Source organism: Ornithorhynchus anatinus, chromosome 20, assembly GCF_004115215.2.
Source record: "Ornithorhynchus anatinus isolate Pmale09 chromosome 20, mOrnAna1.pri.v4, whole genome shotgun sequence".
NCBI classification, from domain to species: Eukaryota; Metazoa; Chordata; class Mammalia; order Monotremata; family Ornithorhynchidae; genus Ornithorhynchus; species Ornithorhynchus anatinus.
This window is the reverse complement of record NC_041747.1, coordinates 3,648,158-3,660,891: the sequence shown is the minus strand read 5'-3', so window position 1 is coordinate 3,660,891 and position 12,734 is coordinate 3,648,158. Positions and strand designations below refer to the sequence as shown.

General features: G+C 46.6%; 1 protein-coding gene and 1 long non-coding RNA gene across 9 annotated transcripts in view; one reads left to right on the top strand and one right to left on the bottom strand.

Annotated features, from left to right (window-relative positions):
* The window catches only part of FRY (FRY microtubule binding protein), a 262,289-nt gene that overhangs the window by 168,903 nt on the left and 80,652 nt on the right, over positions 1-12,734 (bottom strand). For 3 of the 8 annotated variants that reach the window (XM_007668507.4, XM_007668510.4, XM_029048273.2), the window contains exon 1: positions 2,772-3,019. The exons of 1 other annotated variant lie outside the window; for it this stretch is intronic. In XM_007668507.4, coding sequence (XP_007666697.1) covers positions 2,772-2,841 — 70 coding nt within the window. In that variant the 5' untranslated portion in view covers positions 2,842-3,019. Of the gene's footprint in view, positions 1-2,771; positions 3,021-12,734 lie in introns of those variants that run through there. 4 more of the 8 variants (XM_007668509.4, XM_007668508.4, XM_001509398.5 and 1 more) reach the window with 2 other exon arrangements.
* Positions 3,202-8,241, top strand: LOC114805874. The gene is made up of 4 exons (XR_003753939.1): positions 3,202-3,334; positions 5,709-6,335; positions 6,746-6,891; positions 8,136-8,241. It is a non-coding gene; the product is annotated as an uncharacterized LOC114805874 (long non-coding RNA).

Sequence of the window (12,734 nt, the reverse complement as noted above, 5' to 3'; positions counted from 1 at the left end):
GAAGAAGACTAAAAATAAAACAATATTTAGTTCAGTGGAGCAGGACTTTACCAACTGATTTATCGAGCCCTTTCGCCGATGACCGGATAGGGCTGGTATGCCTCCAGAAGACTTTTCATGACAGGTAAACCGTGGCTTGTGCAGTCTACAAGATAGTTGAAGAGTGAAATAAACTATGAAATATTGGTTGGATGGCGGGATTTGGTTCATGACTTCCTATTTCTGAATATCAAAAAGGAAGCCCAACTCGTGCTGCACGCGAAATGAGAATCAACGAGGCAAAACCAAGCAGGTGAAGAGCCGACCGAAAGCCACCACCCAAATGCACGTATTTTGGCCCCGGCGAATGATCCGCAACGGGCAGCCGCTGGTCTCGTTACCTCGATGAGCGTCTCGGAGAGGGGGGCACACGTTGGGAGACCTGCTTCTTTTCCCCCCTCAGAACGGCTTGAATGGAAATCTAAAACTGGAAACTTTCACCGAGGCATCTTTCCTATCACTACCCTCCTGGCAGCCGGCCAAGCGCGAACATATAGTTTGCTTTTTAATTGCACTTGTTAAAGAATCACCTCTGGGCAGTCACCCCGATATAATTAGGGGGCTGATTCGGCATTCAGGTATGTGGGCAGGCGCTCTAACTTCTCCTGGAAAATAAGATGTTAGGCGTGTGTGTACAAGTGTAGAAGCTGCTCCGGGCCGTTCCCTCAAGCCACTGACAATTGACAAGGTTCAAACCCTAAGGCTTCTGATATTTCTACTTGGCCTCAAAAATGTAATTCCGGCATCTTGCAGTACCCCTAAAACACATAAAATTGAGTAACCAAACTCTTTCTGGGCTGTAGGTGACTGTTGCAACGCACTTGAGTAAGAATGGCCTCTGTTTCCTCTTCCTCATTTGAGCAAAGATTAAAAAAAAAAAAGAAATACATTTATCCACAAAGAAACAGCAGCCAGAAGAGAGAGCAATTTTACTTTTCTGCTACCTGGAAGCTCAAATGAAATACACCATTTTGAAGGTAATTTTGGAGCTTCTGCTTTCAATGCAGAAATGCATGAGTCACTTCAGAATATTTCCTGGGGTGGGGGGAGAGTGGGGAGGAGGATGGGGGAGTCGTATACCCTGATGTGGAGCAATATGGATATACGGAGGGGGAGGGGAGCATGGAGAGAAATTCTCAAGACCTTCCACTTGGCTCTTTAGTCCTGTCATACTACAATTCCACTTGTAATAAAATGAAAGTAGGACCTGACCTTTATTTTGCAGTCGGAGGAGGACAGAAAATATGACCTATTAAGGCAAAACCATGAAAAACTTCTTTTTCCTTCTTCAAAACAACCAGCATTAACAATTGCTAGACAGCCACGGTACTAATAAAGCACACCATATCCCCGTTTCTTTTAATTAACTAAAAGGCACTCCTAACCCAAAATAACCAATGATTCATCCTCTAGAACAAAGTGCTTCATAGATTCTAAAATGTGATGAACACAAGCCAAATGATTTAGGATTACGGTAAATAAAGCAATGATGTTTGGATAACAGTATTATTCCCTAGTGATTTCACACTTGTGGTAAGAAAAACAGCTTCAGACAAGCCCTGTAGTGTATACAGTAGTGTAAATGACCTGGGGGAAAAAAAATGGTTTCTATGGATATCATTTAGCCCATGCCTATCGCAATACATCTTCTACCATTTCAAGCTGCACTGGCTTTTTCTGAAAGCAATTCAGGTGGGTTGTTTTTTTTCCCTTTCATAAATTCTGTTTCCATGAGATCGGTCACTGCCCTAAATCACTACGGGCAGGAGTTACTTAAATACAGAAGGAGAGGTAATGAGGAAGATAGCGGCTTTTGGATTTTACACCGTGGTTAGTTCTGAAGTTTGACTTCATTACACATCTGCTGATTTTCTAGCCAAAACAAGCACAGACTTTGGAAGAAGAAGAGGAGCCCATCCACTACTTAAACAGTAAGAAAACATATGACAAGAGAAACCACCTGAAGGCCCGATTTTACCTTGACTATGTGGGGAGAAGCATCACTTGTGGTTTAGTAGATAACTATCTTTTTGTGGTACACTTTCCTGAGAAATCTCTAAATTGGCTGAAAATAGGAACCATGTCATCCTTCATTTGTTTACATTCCCCAAAGCCATCGGGATCTCTTTTTCCCCACCCCCAGCCCAAGTGTCACCCGGGCTTCTGCACAAAACAGGGGAGGAAGAGATAAAAATGAATCTGCAAATATCCCCTTCGGTCCCCCAGATGACGAATCTCCATGCTAAGTCCTCCTCCCTCAGACCAGATACCATAATAAAACAATTCTAAAGTACTTCGGAGCCCTGCCACACCCATCTGATTAAACAGACTTCACCAAATATTTCGATAAACCCTGAGCGGATCAAATAAACACCGAGGCAGGAAATGCCACCCGGAATATGCCCACTGCCCTCTTGAGATACGGGGCGGGGAGTGGGGGTAGAAAAGGGGGCTCTGGAAGCGGCCGATTTGGAGGATTTAATCCAGCAAAATCGAGTGTAATCCCATTAGTCCCTGCCCTTAATGAAAGCTATTGAAATCTCTGACATTTTGGGGTTTTTTTGAGCAGATGGAAGCAAAACACCCTCCCTCCCTCCACGCAAGGTTCTTTAACACCACCCGGACAGAAAAGCACACTCATTATGAGGAGTTACCCCTCTCATTTAGCCAACAGTGCCCAAGGGGAAAAGAAAACAAGAAGAGAAGGAAAAAGACAGTCTTCTGCTACTCACTATTGCTCCAGGATTTCAGTAAATATTTGATACTGATCTCAAAGAAGCCTGAATCCTGCTGGCTGGCCATGTCTGCTGCATACAAAGAGGCTTCTCTGATCCTCAGCAGGTACGGGTGGGGATGGAGATGTGCTTGTCACCGGTTAGTGATGTAAACTCGAGGTCAGGGGAGGAAATGAAGTGTCTGCGGCTCCACTTCTTCCGTTTGTGATAGGTGGTTCTCTCTTTGGGAGGATAAAAAGGGAGGGGGGGGGAGCGAGATGATGCTCGCCTTTCCTGCAGAAGGACTTAGTTTTATTCGCTGGGTGTTTCTCTCCCCGCGGCCTCTTCCCCAGCTGCTGTTTGCATTTCTGGGTTACATTTTTCTCCGGGGAAAAAAGCGGGGGGAGAGGGGGTGGCTTCAAGGCAGGGGGTGGGGGGTCGGGGGGGGGCCTCCGGTCGGTCCGTTAGAGGTGGAGGAAGGGTCGGCCCAGCCCGGTGGGCAGGTTCCTGGCGGCCAATTCGGCCCGGGGCCCGTTTCGGAAGGCGGCAGGACCGGCCATCTCCAGCTGCATCACGCTGCGGTAAGGATCTGGTTGCAGTGACGTCTCCCAGAGCCCCCTTTTCCTCCTCCTCCTGCACCCCCGAGCACAATGCAATCTCTCCTTCGTGCCCCTGCAGCCCCCCCTTTTTTTTTGCAGCAGCAGCAGCAGCAGGGATGCAGACGCGAGAGGAGCGCGCCGCTGCCTCAGTTTCCCCGCGCCCTTTCCGCATCAGTTTCCCTGATGCCGTGGGTCTCCTTGTTTTCGGTCGGATCGCTCACCTGGCGGGTTAAGAGGAGGGAATTGTTCTCCGGTCGCCACTGGCGACCACCTTGGTTGCGGGGGTGGGGGTGAAGGTCTGTCCACCTCTCGAATTGCTATTTTAGGATCAGGCTGGGTGCCAAGGAGAGAATGTTCTCCAAGTCGTGCCCCTGATGAAACTAGAGAAGAAAAAGCCCACCCCCAAACCCAACCCATCAGGGTATTTCTCGAACGCCTACCGTGTGCAGAGCACTGTGCTAAGCACTTGAGGGAGTATAAGCCCATCCCGGACCTTAGCGGTTGTAACTGTTCCCCCCCTTTGAGACTGTGAGCCCGTTGTGGGCAGGGATTGTCTCTATTTGTTGCTGATTTGTACTTTCCGAGCGCTTAGTACAGTGCTCTGCACACAATAAGCGTTCAATAAATACGATTGAATGAATGAATGGATGATCTGTTTGGGATCCATATTAGAAAGGGGGGGGAGATACAATACGGATCTTTTCAGAGTGGAATGCGCATTGCTGCCCAAAGTGAATCTCTCAGGTCATCGAGGCTCCAGGGTCACAATCAATTCATTCAATCGTATTTATGGAGCGCTTACTGTGTGCAAAGCACTGTACTAAGCCGGGAATAGCTTCCTTTTCACACTTGCCATCCACTGGGGTGACAGATGGGCAAAAATGATTTACAAAGAGTGGGAGCAAACTCTCCAAACAGCCAACCTGAAAGACTTTTTAAAAATAGAGTATTCATACTCTTGAATTTTAAATATATGTGGGTGTTGGATTTTTGGTTTTTTTAGGTGTAGGTCTGTGTAACAGCAGCACAGGTTACTGAGAGATGTCCTTATTGGCAGCAATTTGGGGAGATCCTTTAAACCAGTATAATAACCCCGAATGGCTGAAACCAGATTGCTATTTAAGGGTTATAGAAGTTCCTCAATTAGCCTTCATAAAAGACAGATTACAAGGCCAACATGCTTCCGTTTCATTTTAACCGAATTGCAAACAGTACTATTGTTTATGATCCAAAGGCAAGACCGTCCCTAGACCTAAAGGCCCGTTGGCATTTGGTAGGTGGAGCCACGGGAGACAAACCGAACAATCAACTGGGAATTATTTGAAGCTCCCAACCCCAAGCAGCAGCGTGGCCCTGTGGATAGAGCACGGGCCTGGGAGTCAGAAAGACCTGGGTTCTAATCCCACCTCTGCCACTTGTCTGCTGTGTGACCTTGGGCAAGACGCCTCTCTGTGCCTCAGTTACTTCATCTGTAAAATGGGGATTAAGACCGGGAGCCCCACGTGGGACAGGGACTGGGGGCCGACCTAATTAGTTCGAATCTACCCAGCGCTTATAGTGCCTGGCAATACCATTAACCGATACCATTAAAAAAAAAGGGGGGGGGGACCTAAAGAGGGCTGACCTTGCCTCTCCACATCTAGGGGTGAGGGAAGAAGGACTGGGGGTTGGAGGCAGTCATTCCTCTCAAATGCACAGATGCCAGGCCTCTCGGGTAACCTGTGGGTGCTGCACAGGGAGGCACGTGAGATAAGTGGGGAGGCATGGAAGGGGAGAGGAACGCACAGATCTAGATCAGGGAGCAAACGCTCGCGGAAACAGAGACCAACGGTGAGCCAGAGACCCCTCCGTCTATGAAACGACCAGCAGGAGCTGCTGAGAATTCCGCCGGCCACAACCACCGTCCGAGCTCGCCCTTGGGTGGGCAGGGCTGAGGGTGTGGGTCAGGGTGGATGGTGTCCAGTGCCTCGGAGGGCAAACTGTGGGTGGGTAGGAAGCTGGGCATACACGACCCCTCTTAGATAGAGACGGAAAGCATGTGCGTTTGCACATGTACATCCTACGGCTACATGACAAACATACTATCTACAGACAAACAATCCTGTGCATAAACTCATATACAACCTGCCAAGGGATAATACAATATTTCCTTTCATCGGCCTCTCAGGAAGCAACACGACAGGGGAAGCCAGCCTTGAAAACTGCCAGGCTTTTTGTGAACATCTTAACATCTTAATCGCTCTAATAATAATAAAGACTGTAAGCTTGTATTCTGCTGTATTGTACCCTCTCCGCACATAGTAACCACTCAATAAATATGATCGATTACCATTTATAGGTGAAATTCATTTTACAGAGGCTTGCTTGAAAGGATCGGATCTGAGTACTACACAGAAGATATATTGGACACCTGTTATACAACATTTCTCCCTGAGGAAGTTTGCAAATCAACCCAAGACTGGCCTGGATTCAGTGGAAAAGAACAGAAGCAGGAGGAGAACTTGAGGTGGGAAAGACTGCAAGTTCCTTGAAGACAGGGCTCATGCCTTAACTCCACCATACTCTCTCAATTTAGTACAGTGCTCTGGACCCACTAGATGCTCAATAGATCTGACTGAATGACGGCAAAGCCCGGATGAAAGGCTATAGCAGCACAGCTGGAGAAGCACAGATAATTCAGAGTTTAAACGACAAGACAAATCCAACCAATCTCTTCCAACCTATTTTAGAAGGATGTCCTAGCCTGCTCTATTCCATTTCAAGAAATAGTATTTAGAAAAAGGAAACGGTGCCGCATAACATTTGTCTCAAACAAATCAAACAACCAACAGAATACAATTTTTTTTAAAAAACCCCCACAAGAATCTTTGTGAAAACACAATAGGAAAAGTCTTTTAAACATTTATATTGGTAGTTACCCCGAACAAATATCAAAAATATTCTTCCTGCATTGACAACTCCAGATTTCTTATGTGACTTGAAGGTAAGGTCCAAACAAGCACTGAAAGCCCCGGCATACCGACAACACTAATGTGAGTCTAACACAAGACAGTATGTAACTTTAACCAGTTCAACTTCGCTCTGATCACAGGCTAGCAGAAAAACTAACATGCAACCCCACTAAATATTTTAAGAACTCTGTTTGAAAAGTGCTCTTTACCTCCCTGCCCTAATCAAATCAAGGCTTTGAGATGTCGAATTCAGGTATTATTTGCAAAGGACCGTACATACCCATAACAATTTTTCATCCAATCTCACATCCTTATCTTCATAGAATTTTCATTAAAACAAAAATTTAGGAGACAGACACCTATGATACCGGGCTTCAAGCTATGAAGAACATACTTTCTGTCTTAAAGATGTCATCTAATTTTATTTGTTCTTAAAACCTAGATGTCTGAGACATAAGCTCTTCAGATTGCTTCTTCCTCTACCTGAAATTCAACTTTAATCCTGAGAAAAAACTTGGGCTCCACAATAGGGAGTCCATGATTCCTCCTTGTCTCCAATGGACACTCAATTGGGAATCCCAAGCCATGGTATTTATTTTTTTAAATTTTTTTAATGGTACTGGTTAAGCACTTACTATGTGGCAGGCACTGTACTAGGCGCTAGTATACTATACTATACCATACTAACTTACTGGTCCCTCATATCTGTATGAGAAGATGCATGGCTCAGTGGAAAGAGCACGGGCTTGGGAGTCAGAGGTCATGAGTTCAAAACCTGGCTCTGCCACTTGTCAGCTGGGTGACTGTGGGCAAGTCACTTAAATTCTCTGTGCCTCAGCTACCTCATCTGTAAAATGGGGATTAACTGTGAGCCTCACGTGGGACAACCTGATTACCCTGTATCTACCCCAGCGCTTAGAACAGTGCTCTGCACATAGTAAGCGCTTAACAAATACCGACATTATTATTATTATTATTATTATTAAAACCAGTTAGCTTCTGGCCACTAGCCCTCCTCACCTCTCAGGGATTTTGACAGATTTATGATAGCACTTTCTAGGAGTGACAGGGCTACTGAATAGCAATTACGGCACTTATTAAACCTCTACTTTGTACTAACCACTGGGGTAATCAGATCAGACACAGCCACTGTTCCATACAGGGTTCACAACCTAAGAGGTAGGAAGAGTAGGTATCTTATCCCCATTATACAGATGAGGGGATTGAGGCCCAGAAAGATTAAGTTACTTGCCCAAGGTCACACAGCCAGCCAGTGGCAGAGCTGGGACTAGAACCTACAGCTCCTGACTTCCAATCCCATTAAGCTCTACCGCCTTCCCGAATCCTAAAATCCATTTCTGATTTGGGCAAAAACATATTTCCAAATTCTCAAAGCCTTGAAAGGATAATGGCCAAAAGCCAAGCCAGTCAAAAATGTTTTAATACAGTGACCAGAAGTCTCATTTTAAACAGGATCATCATCCAAATTGCCTATGGTAGGGCCTACTAAGGGTTCCATCTTGGGCTACAATATCATCCTCTCCATTGCCTCCTCTCTTCCATCCTTCTTTCACACTTTCATCCCTCTTTGCCCTTTATCTTCCTCTTCCTCTCTTCCCTTCCTTTACCGCCTCTTTCCGGACCCTACCACTTTATATCCCCCCAGGGCTTAGAACAGTACTTTGCACATAGTAGGTGCTTAACAAATGCCATCATTATTATTATTATTATTATTATTATTATTAAGGAGATCAGGAGATGCTAGTTCCTTTAGAAGGTCTGTGTACTTTACTCCTCTTGGAATGGTTGTGTTCTGTCTCATTAATGTTTAGGAAGGATGACTCGACTTAGCATATTTCGAACACATAATCAGGAGGACTCATTCTCTGGAGAAGACACTAATGCTAGGAAAAGTCCGTGGAAGAGGCAGACCGGCAGCTATATGGATAGAGATCATAACAACGATAACAGAAGAACCATTAGAAAGGTTGCGGATTATGGCAGAGGACGTTCTGGGGAAAGTATATCCGTCGAGTCACCATGAATCGGAAATGACTCGACGGCACTTAATAATAATAATGATAATAATTCTAGTATCCATTGAATTAAGCTTTATTATTTCACAATCATCATCATACAAAGCTTTTTTTCAGTCAGCCAAAACCCGGAGCTGTTCCCATGCTTGTCAACTGTTTCCCACCCTTCTCTTTGGGATCTTGGTAACCGCATTTTCTAATAATAATAATGATTATTATGGTATTTGGTAAACGTTTACTATGTGCCAGGCACCGTACTAAGCACTGGGGTGGATACAAGTAAATCGGGTTGGACACAGTCCCCTGTTCCACATGGGGCTCACGGTCTCAATCCCCATTTTACAGATGAGGTATCTGAGGCACAGAGGAGTTAAGTGATTTGCCCAAGGTCACAGAGCAGACAAGTGATGGAGCCAGGATTAGAACCCATGGCCTTCTGACTCCCAGACCTAGTGGTCAGAGCACGGGTCGGAGATTCAGAAGGACCTGGGTTCATCCTCTGGGTCAAGACAATGGCACGTTCTCAGGGCTTAAGTGCGTCCTTGTGTTCTGTCTTTTTCATCATACGGCCTGCAAATTAAGCTCTTCGATTGCTCGAAAGTGTCTGACTCCAGCTGGATCCTTGCACCAAGGACTCCAAGAGAAGCAGGCAAGACTTGGCTCACTAATAGCGGTGAAGAAAAAAGAGGGATTAGTGTGATGGGAAAATCCAGAAATCTGGTGCTCCACATGTAGTTACGGTTATAACGTGGACGCCACCTTCACGGGACTGGCAACTTTTGTGAAGCAGGATGTCATTCAAACTCTGGAAATTCAATAGCCGAAAAGGGAGGGCACATCTCTGGCTCTTTCCTCTCAGAACCACTTCTCTCCACTCCCCCAGAAGAAAACACGGACTTCTCTGGCATTGCAAACAGTACAACCACCACCTTTATGGCTTTGTGATTTATCCAGTTCATTCCCGGCTTCATTTCAGAGCTCTCGGTGTTTCTCGGAAGCTGAGAGGTGGGGGGTGGAAGAGTGGATATTCCTCTGAGCCCAACTCGAAGTGCCGAAACAGCAGCGGACGCTAACAGCAGTGACAAAGGAGACGGGGAGCCGGAGGCTGAGATGGGGAAGTCAAAAAGCCTAAGACTCTTTTTTTTGGCGAGGTGTAGACCGAACTGCATGGGTGTCAGATGAAGAGAGGGAGGGAATCTCTTCGGAAAGGGGAAGGCAAACGTCCGCCAGACTGGTTCTTCCAACTTAAAGGAGGAGGAGGAATACTCAAGGGCTTCTAAAACATGATGAGGTGGATTGGGGCAAGAAGCGGACGGATCCTTTCCACTGACACCTTTGCTCGAAGAGGTGTAAGGGGGGATTTTAAAAGGGATAGGTGGTTGTTCAAAGGCCAAAACTGGTTGGTGAGGAAAGAAAGACCAGGAATACAGGGAAGGTGGAGGATTTGGGTCTGGCCTACCTCGATAGTAGTAGTAACCCTCAAGGGAACTACCTCATCTGTAAAATGGGGATTAAGATTGAGCCCCACGTGGGACAACTTGATTACCCTGTGTCTACCCCAGTGCTTAGAACAGTGCTCGGCACATAGTAAGCGCTTAACAAATGCCAACATTATTATTATTATTATTATTACCAGTCTGGATTGTAACATGAACTGTTCTGATCTGGTCCTTTCAGTTGCTTCCTCTGAGACTGTGAGCCCCACGTGGGACAGGGATTGTGTCTGACCTGATTATCTTCTATCTACCCCCAACAACTCCCCACCTCTAGACTGTAAGCTCACTGTGGGCAGGGAATGTCTTTTCTTGTTGTATTGTACTCTCCCAAGCGCTGCTCCGCACCCAGTAAGTGCTCAAAAAATAGGACTGAATGAATGAATATTTGGCACAAAATAATCTTTTAACAAATATCACAATTATTATCGTTATTCCTTGTCTTTCACTGCACCCACTATATTTTTCAACAAAACCTGGTCTCCCCATTCCAAAAAGAATATGGAAAAATAGACTGTTGGGGCAAGGAGTAGGTGAGAGGATCCTCAAGGGCTTGTCGTCAATCAATCAGTCAATCTGATTTGAGCACCTGTGTGCAGAGCACTGTACTAAGCACTTGGGCGAGTACGAAACTACAGAGTTGGTAGTTCGGAGTAAGTACAATACCATCAGACATAGTCCCTGTCCCACATCGGCGTCAGAGCCTATAGGGGAGGGAAGAACAGGCATTTAATACCCATTTTACAGATGGAGGAAACTGACAGAGTGCTCAATAGATACCAAGGTCACCCAGCAGGCCAGCGGCAGGGCTTGGACAAGAACCCAGCTCATCTGCTTCCCAGACCCTTCCAATAAAAGGAAAAAATAAATGGAAGGAAAGGAAGGTGGATGAGAAGATTTATGCAGCCACTCTGAGTTGGACCGCTGGGCTGTTTTCAAGAACGTTAATTGTTGGGATTATGTTCACGGGGGCAAGCGGCAAATGCCCACAGAAAGGCCGAGGAAGGCTTGATAAAACAAATCTCAGGGGATGTTTCTAGACACATTCTTTCCCAGTGGTTCAGATTCCCAGGAATTCCTCCTGCACACAGCATTGTAAAGGGACCAGATACGTGGGAAAGATCTTACTGATGTTTCGTTATACAGAAGCAGCATGGACTAGTGGATAGAGCACATGCCTGGGAGTCAGAAGGTCATGGGTTCTAATCCCGGTTCTGCCACTTGTCTACTGTGTGACCTAGGGCAAGTCACTTGACTTCTCTGTGCCTCAGTTACCTCATCAGTAAAATGGGGATTAATACCATGAGCCCCACATGGGACAGGGCCTGTGTCCAACCCGATTTGCTTGTATCCTCCCCAGCGCTTCATACAGTGCCTGGCACATAGTAAGTGCTTAACAATTACTACGATTATTATTATTATTACTATTAAACGCAGGAGTCTACTATTCAAGGTGACCAGGGGCATCTACAGTGATGGACTCTCTCCTGGGATCTTTAAAATCCACTTGGCGTTTGGGGACGTATCCGAGCCACTGGCCTCCCAATATTTCGACCATCCGACGGGATGAAAGTCCCCTGGATCACCTGTGGGATAGCAGGAGATTTATGCTGCTTTCTTGAGCTAAAAATCGCCCCACCAGTGTCCTGGGTTGGAGGCAAGAGAAATGGGGGACTCTTCTGGAGGTGGAGTGCCTGGGAGATGCTGTGGCCTGGACTCTGTGAGAGGCCCTTGGGGTTGAGGGTTTAGAACTGATGGTCTCAAGGCACTCTTTGACCAGAGGGGCCATTTCGCACCTTAGCCCTGTCCTCTCACTCTGAACCCCTCCCTGCCTGTGGTTCCCGGGTATGAATGGTGAGGGGGTCACTGTCAGGACATATCCTCCCTCACTTACCTACATAAAGTCCCAGGCCGCTAATCTTGAGGATGCATGGCCCTTTTCTTTAAGTGCCTTCGGTGCTCTACACATAGTAAGCACACAATAAATATCATTGATTAATCCAAAGTCTGATTCTAGAGCATTCCAATGGCAGCCAGGAGGCCTGGGTTCTAATCCCAGCTCTGTCACTGGCCTGCTATATGATTTTGAGCAAATTATTTAATGTCTCTGTGCTTCAGTCCCCTCATCTGTAAAATGGGGATTAGATACCAGTTCTCCCTCCCCCTTGGAATGTGAGCCCCAAGCGGGACAGGGACTGTGTCTGAGCCGATTAGTTGTATCTACTCCGGCGCCTAAGGCAGTGCTTGGCACCTAATAAGCGATTAATAAATAGCATAATTATCATCATTAGAAGCTGGCCACGGACCTCTTGCTCCAGAGCCAAACCCCGTTTTCCTCACTTCCTTTATACGGCTCAAGTACATTTTGCTGGTGGCGTATCACAGCCTGACAAAGAACGAGTTATTCTTCTCCTCCACCCGCCCTGGCGTTTCGCCGGTCTTGAGCCCCCAAGGGCTAGTCTCCCGCACAGCTGGGGCAAACGGTTACGAAGGCAAGTCTCCTCCTAGCCCCACTAGGGTTACCGGAGCCGTTGGGCCGACACGTCTAAAGAACAGTTCTAGACTCTTCAGCGTCTCCTGGAAACGTGCACGATTCTGGGCATGGGGGACAGGGCGGGGAGGGGGGCTCTTGGAACCCATCATAAGCAAACACCATGAACCATGAAATATGTTCACTGGGAGGCATAAAATTCCCCAACATTTCCCCCCAGGGCGCAAAGCCCAGAAAACTGGAGACATTGGCTCACGAACAAGCCCACCGTCTCAGGAAACAGCCTGGTCCCTTGGAGACAAACCTGCCCTTTTTCCACCTAAGAGAACCTTGGGCTGCGGATTTCGGGGCAAGACTGTAAAGGCAGGGGGCGGAGGGGGGGCAAATCAATAAGCCAGAGAGAAGAATTTT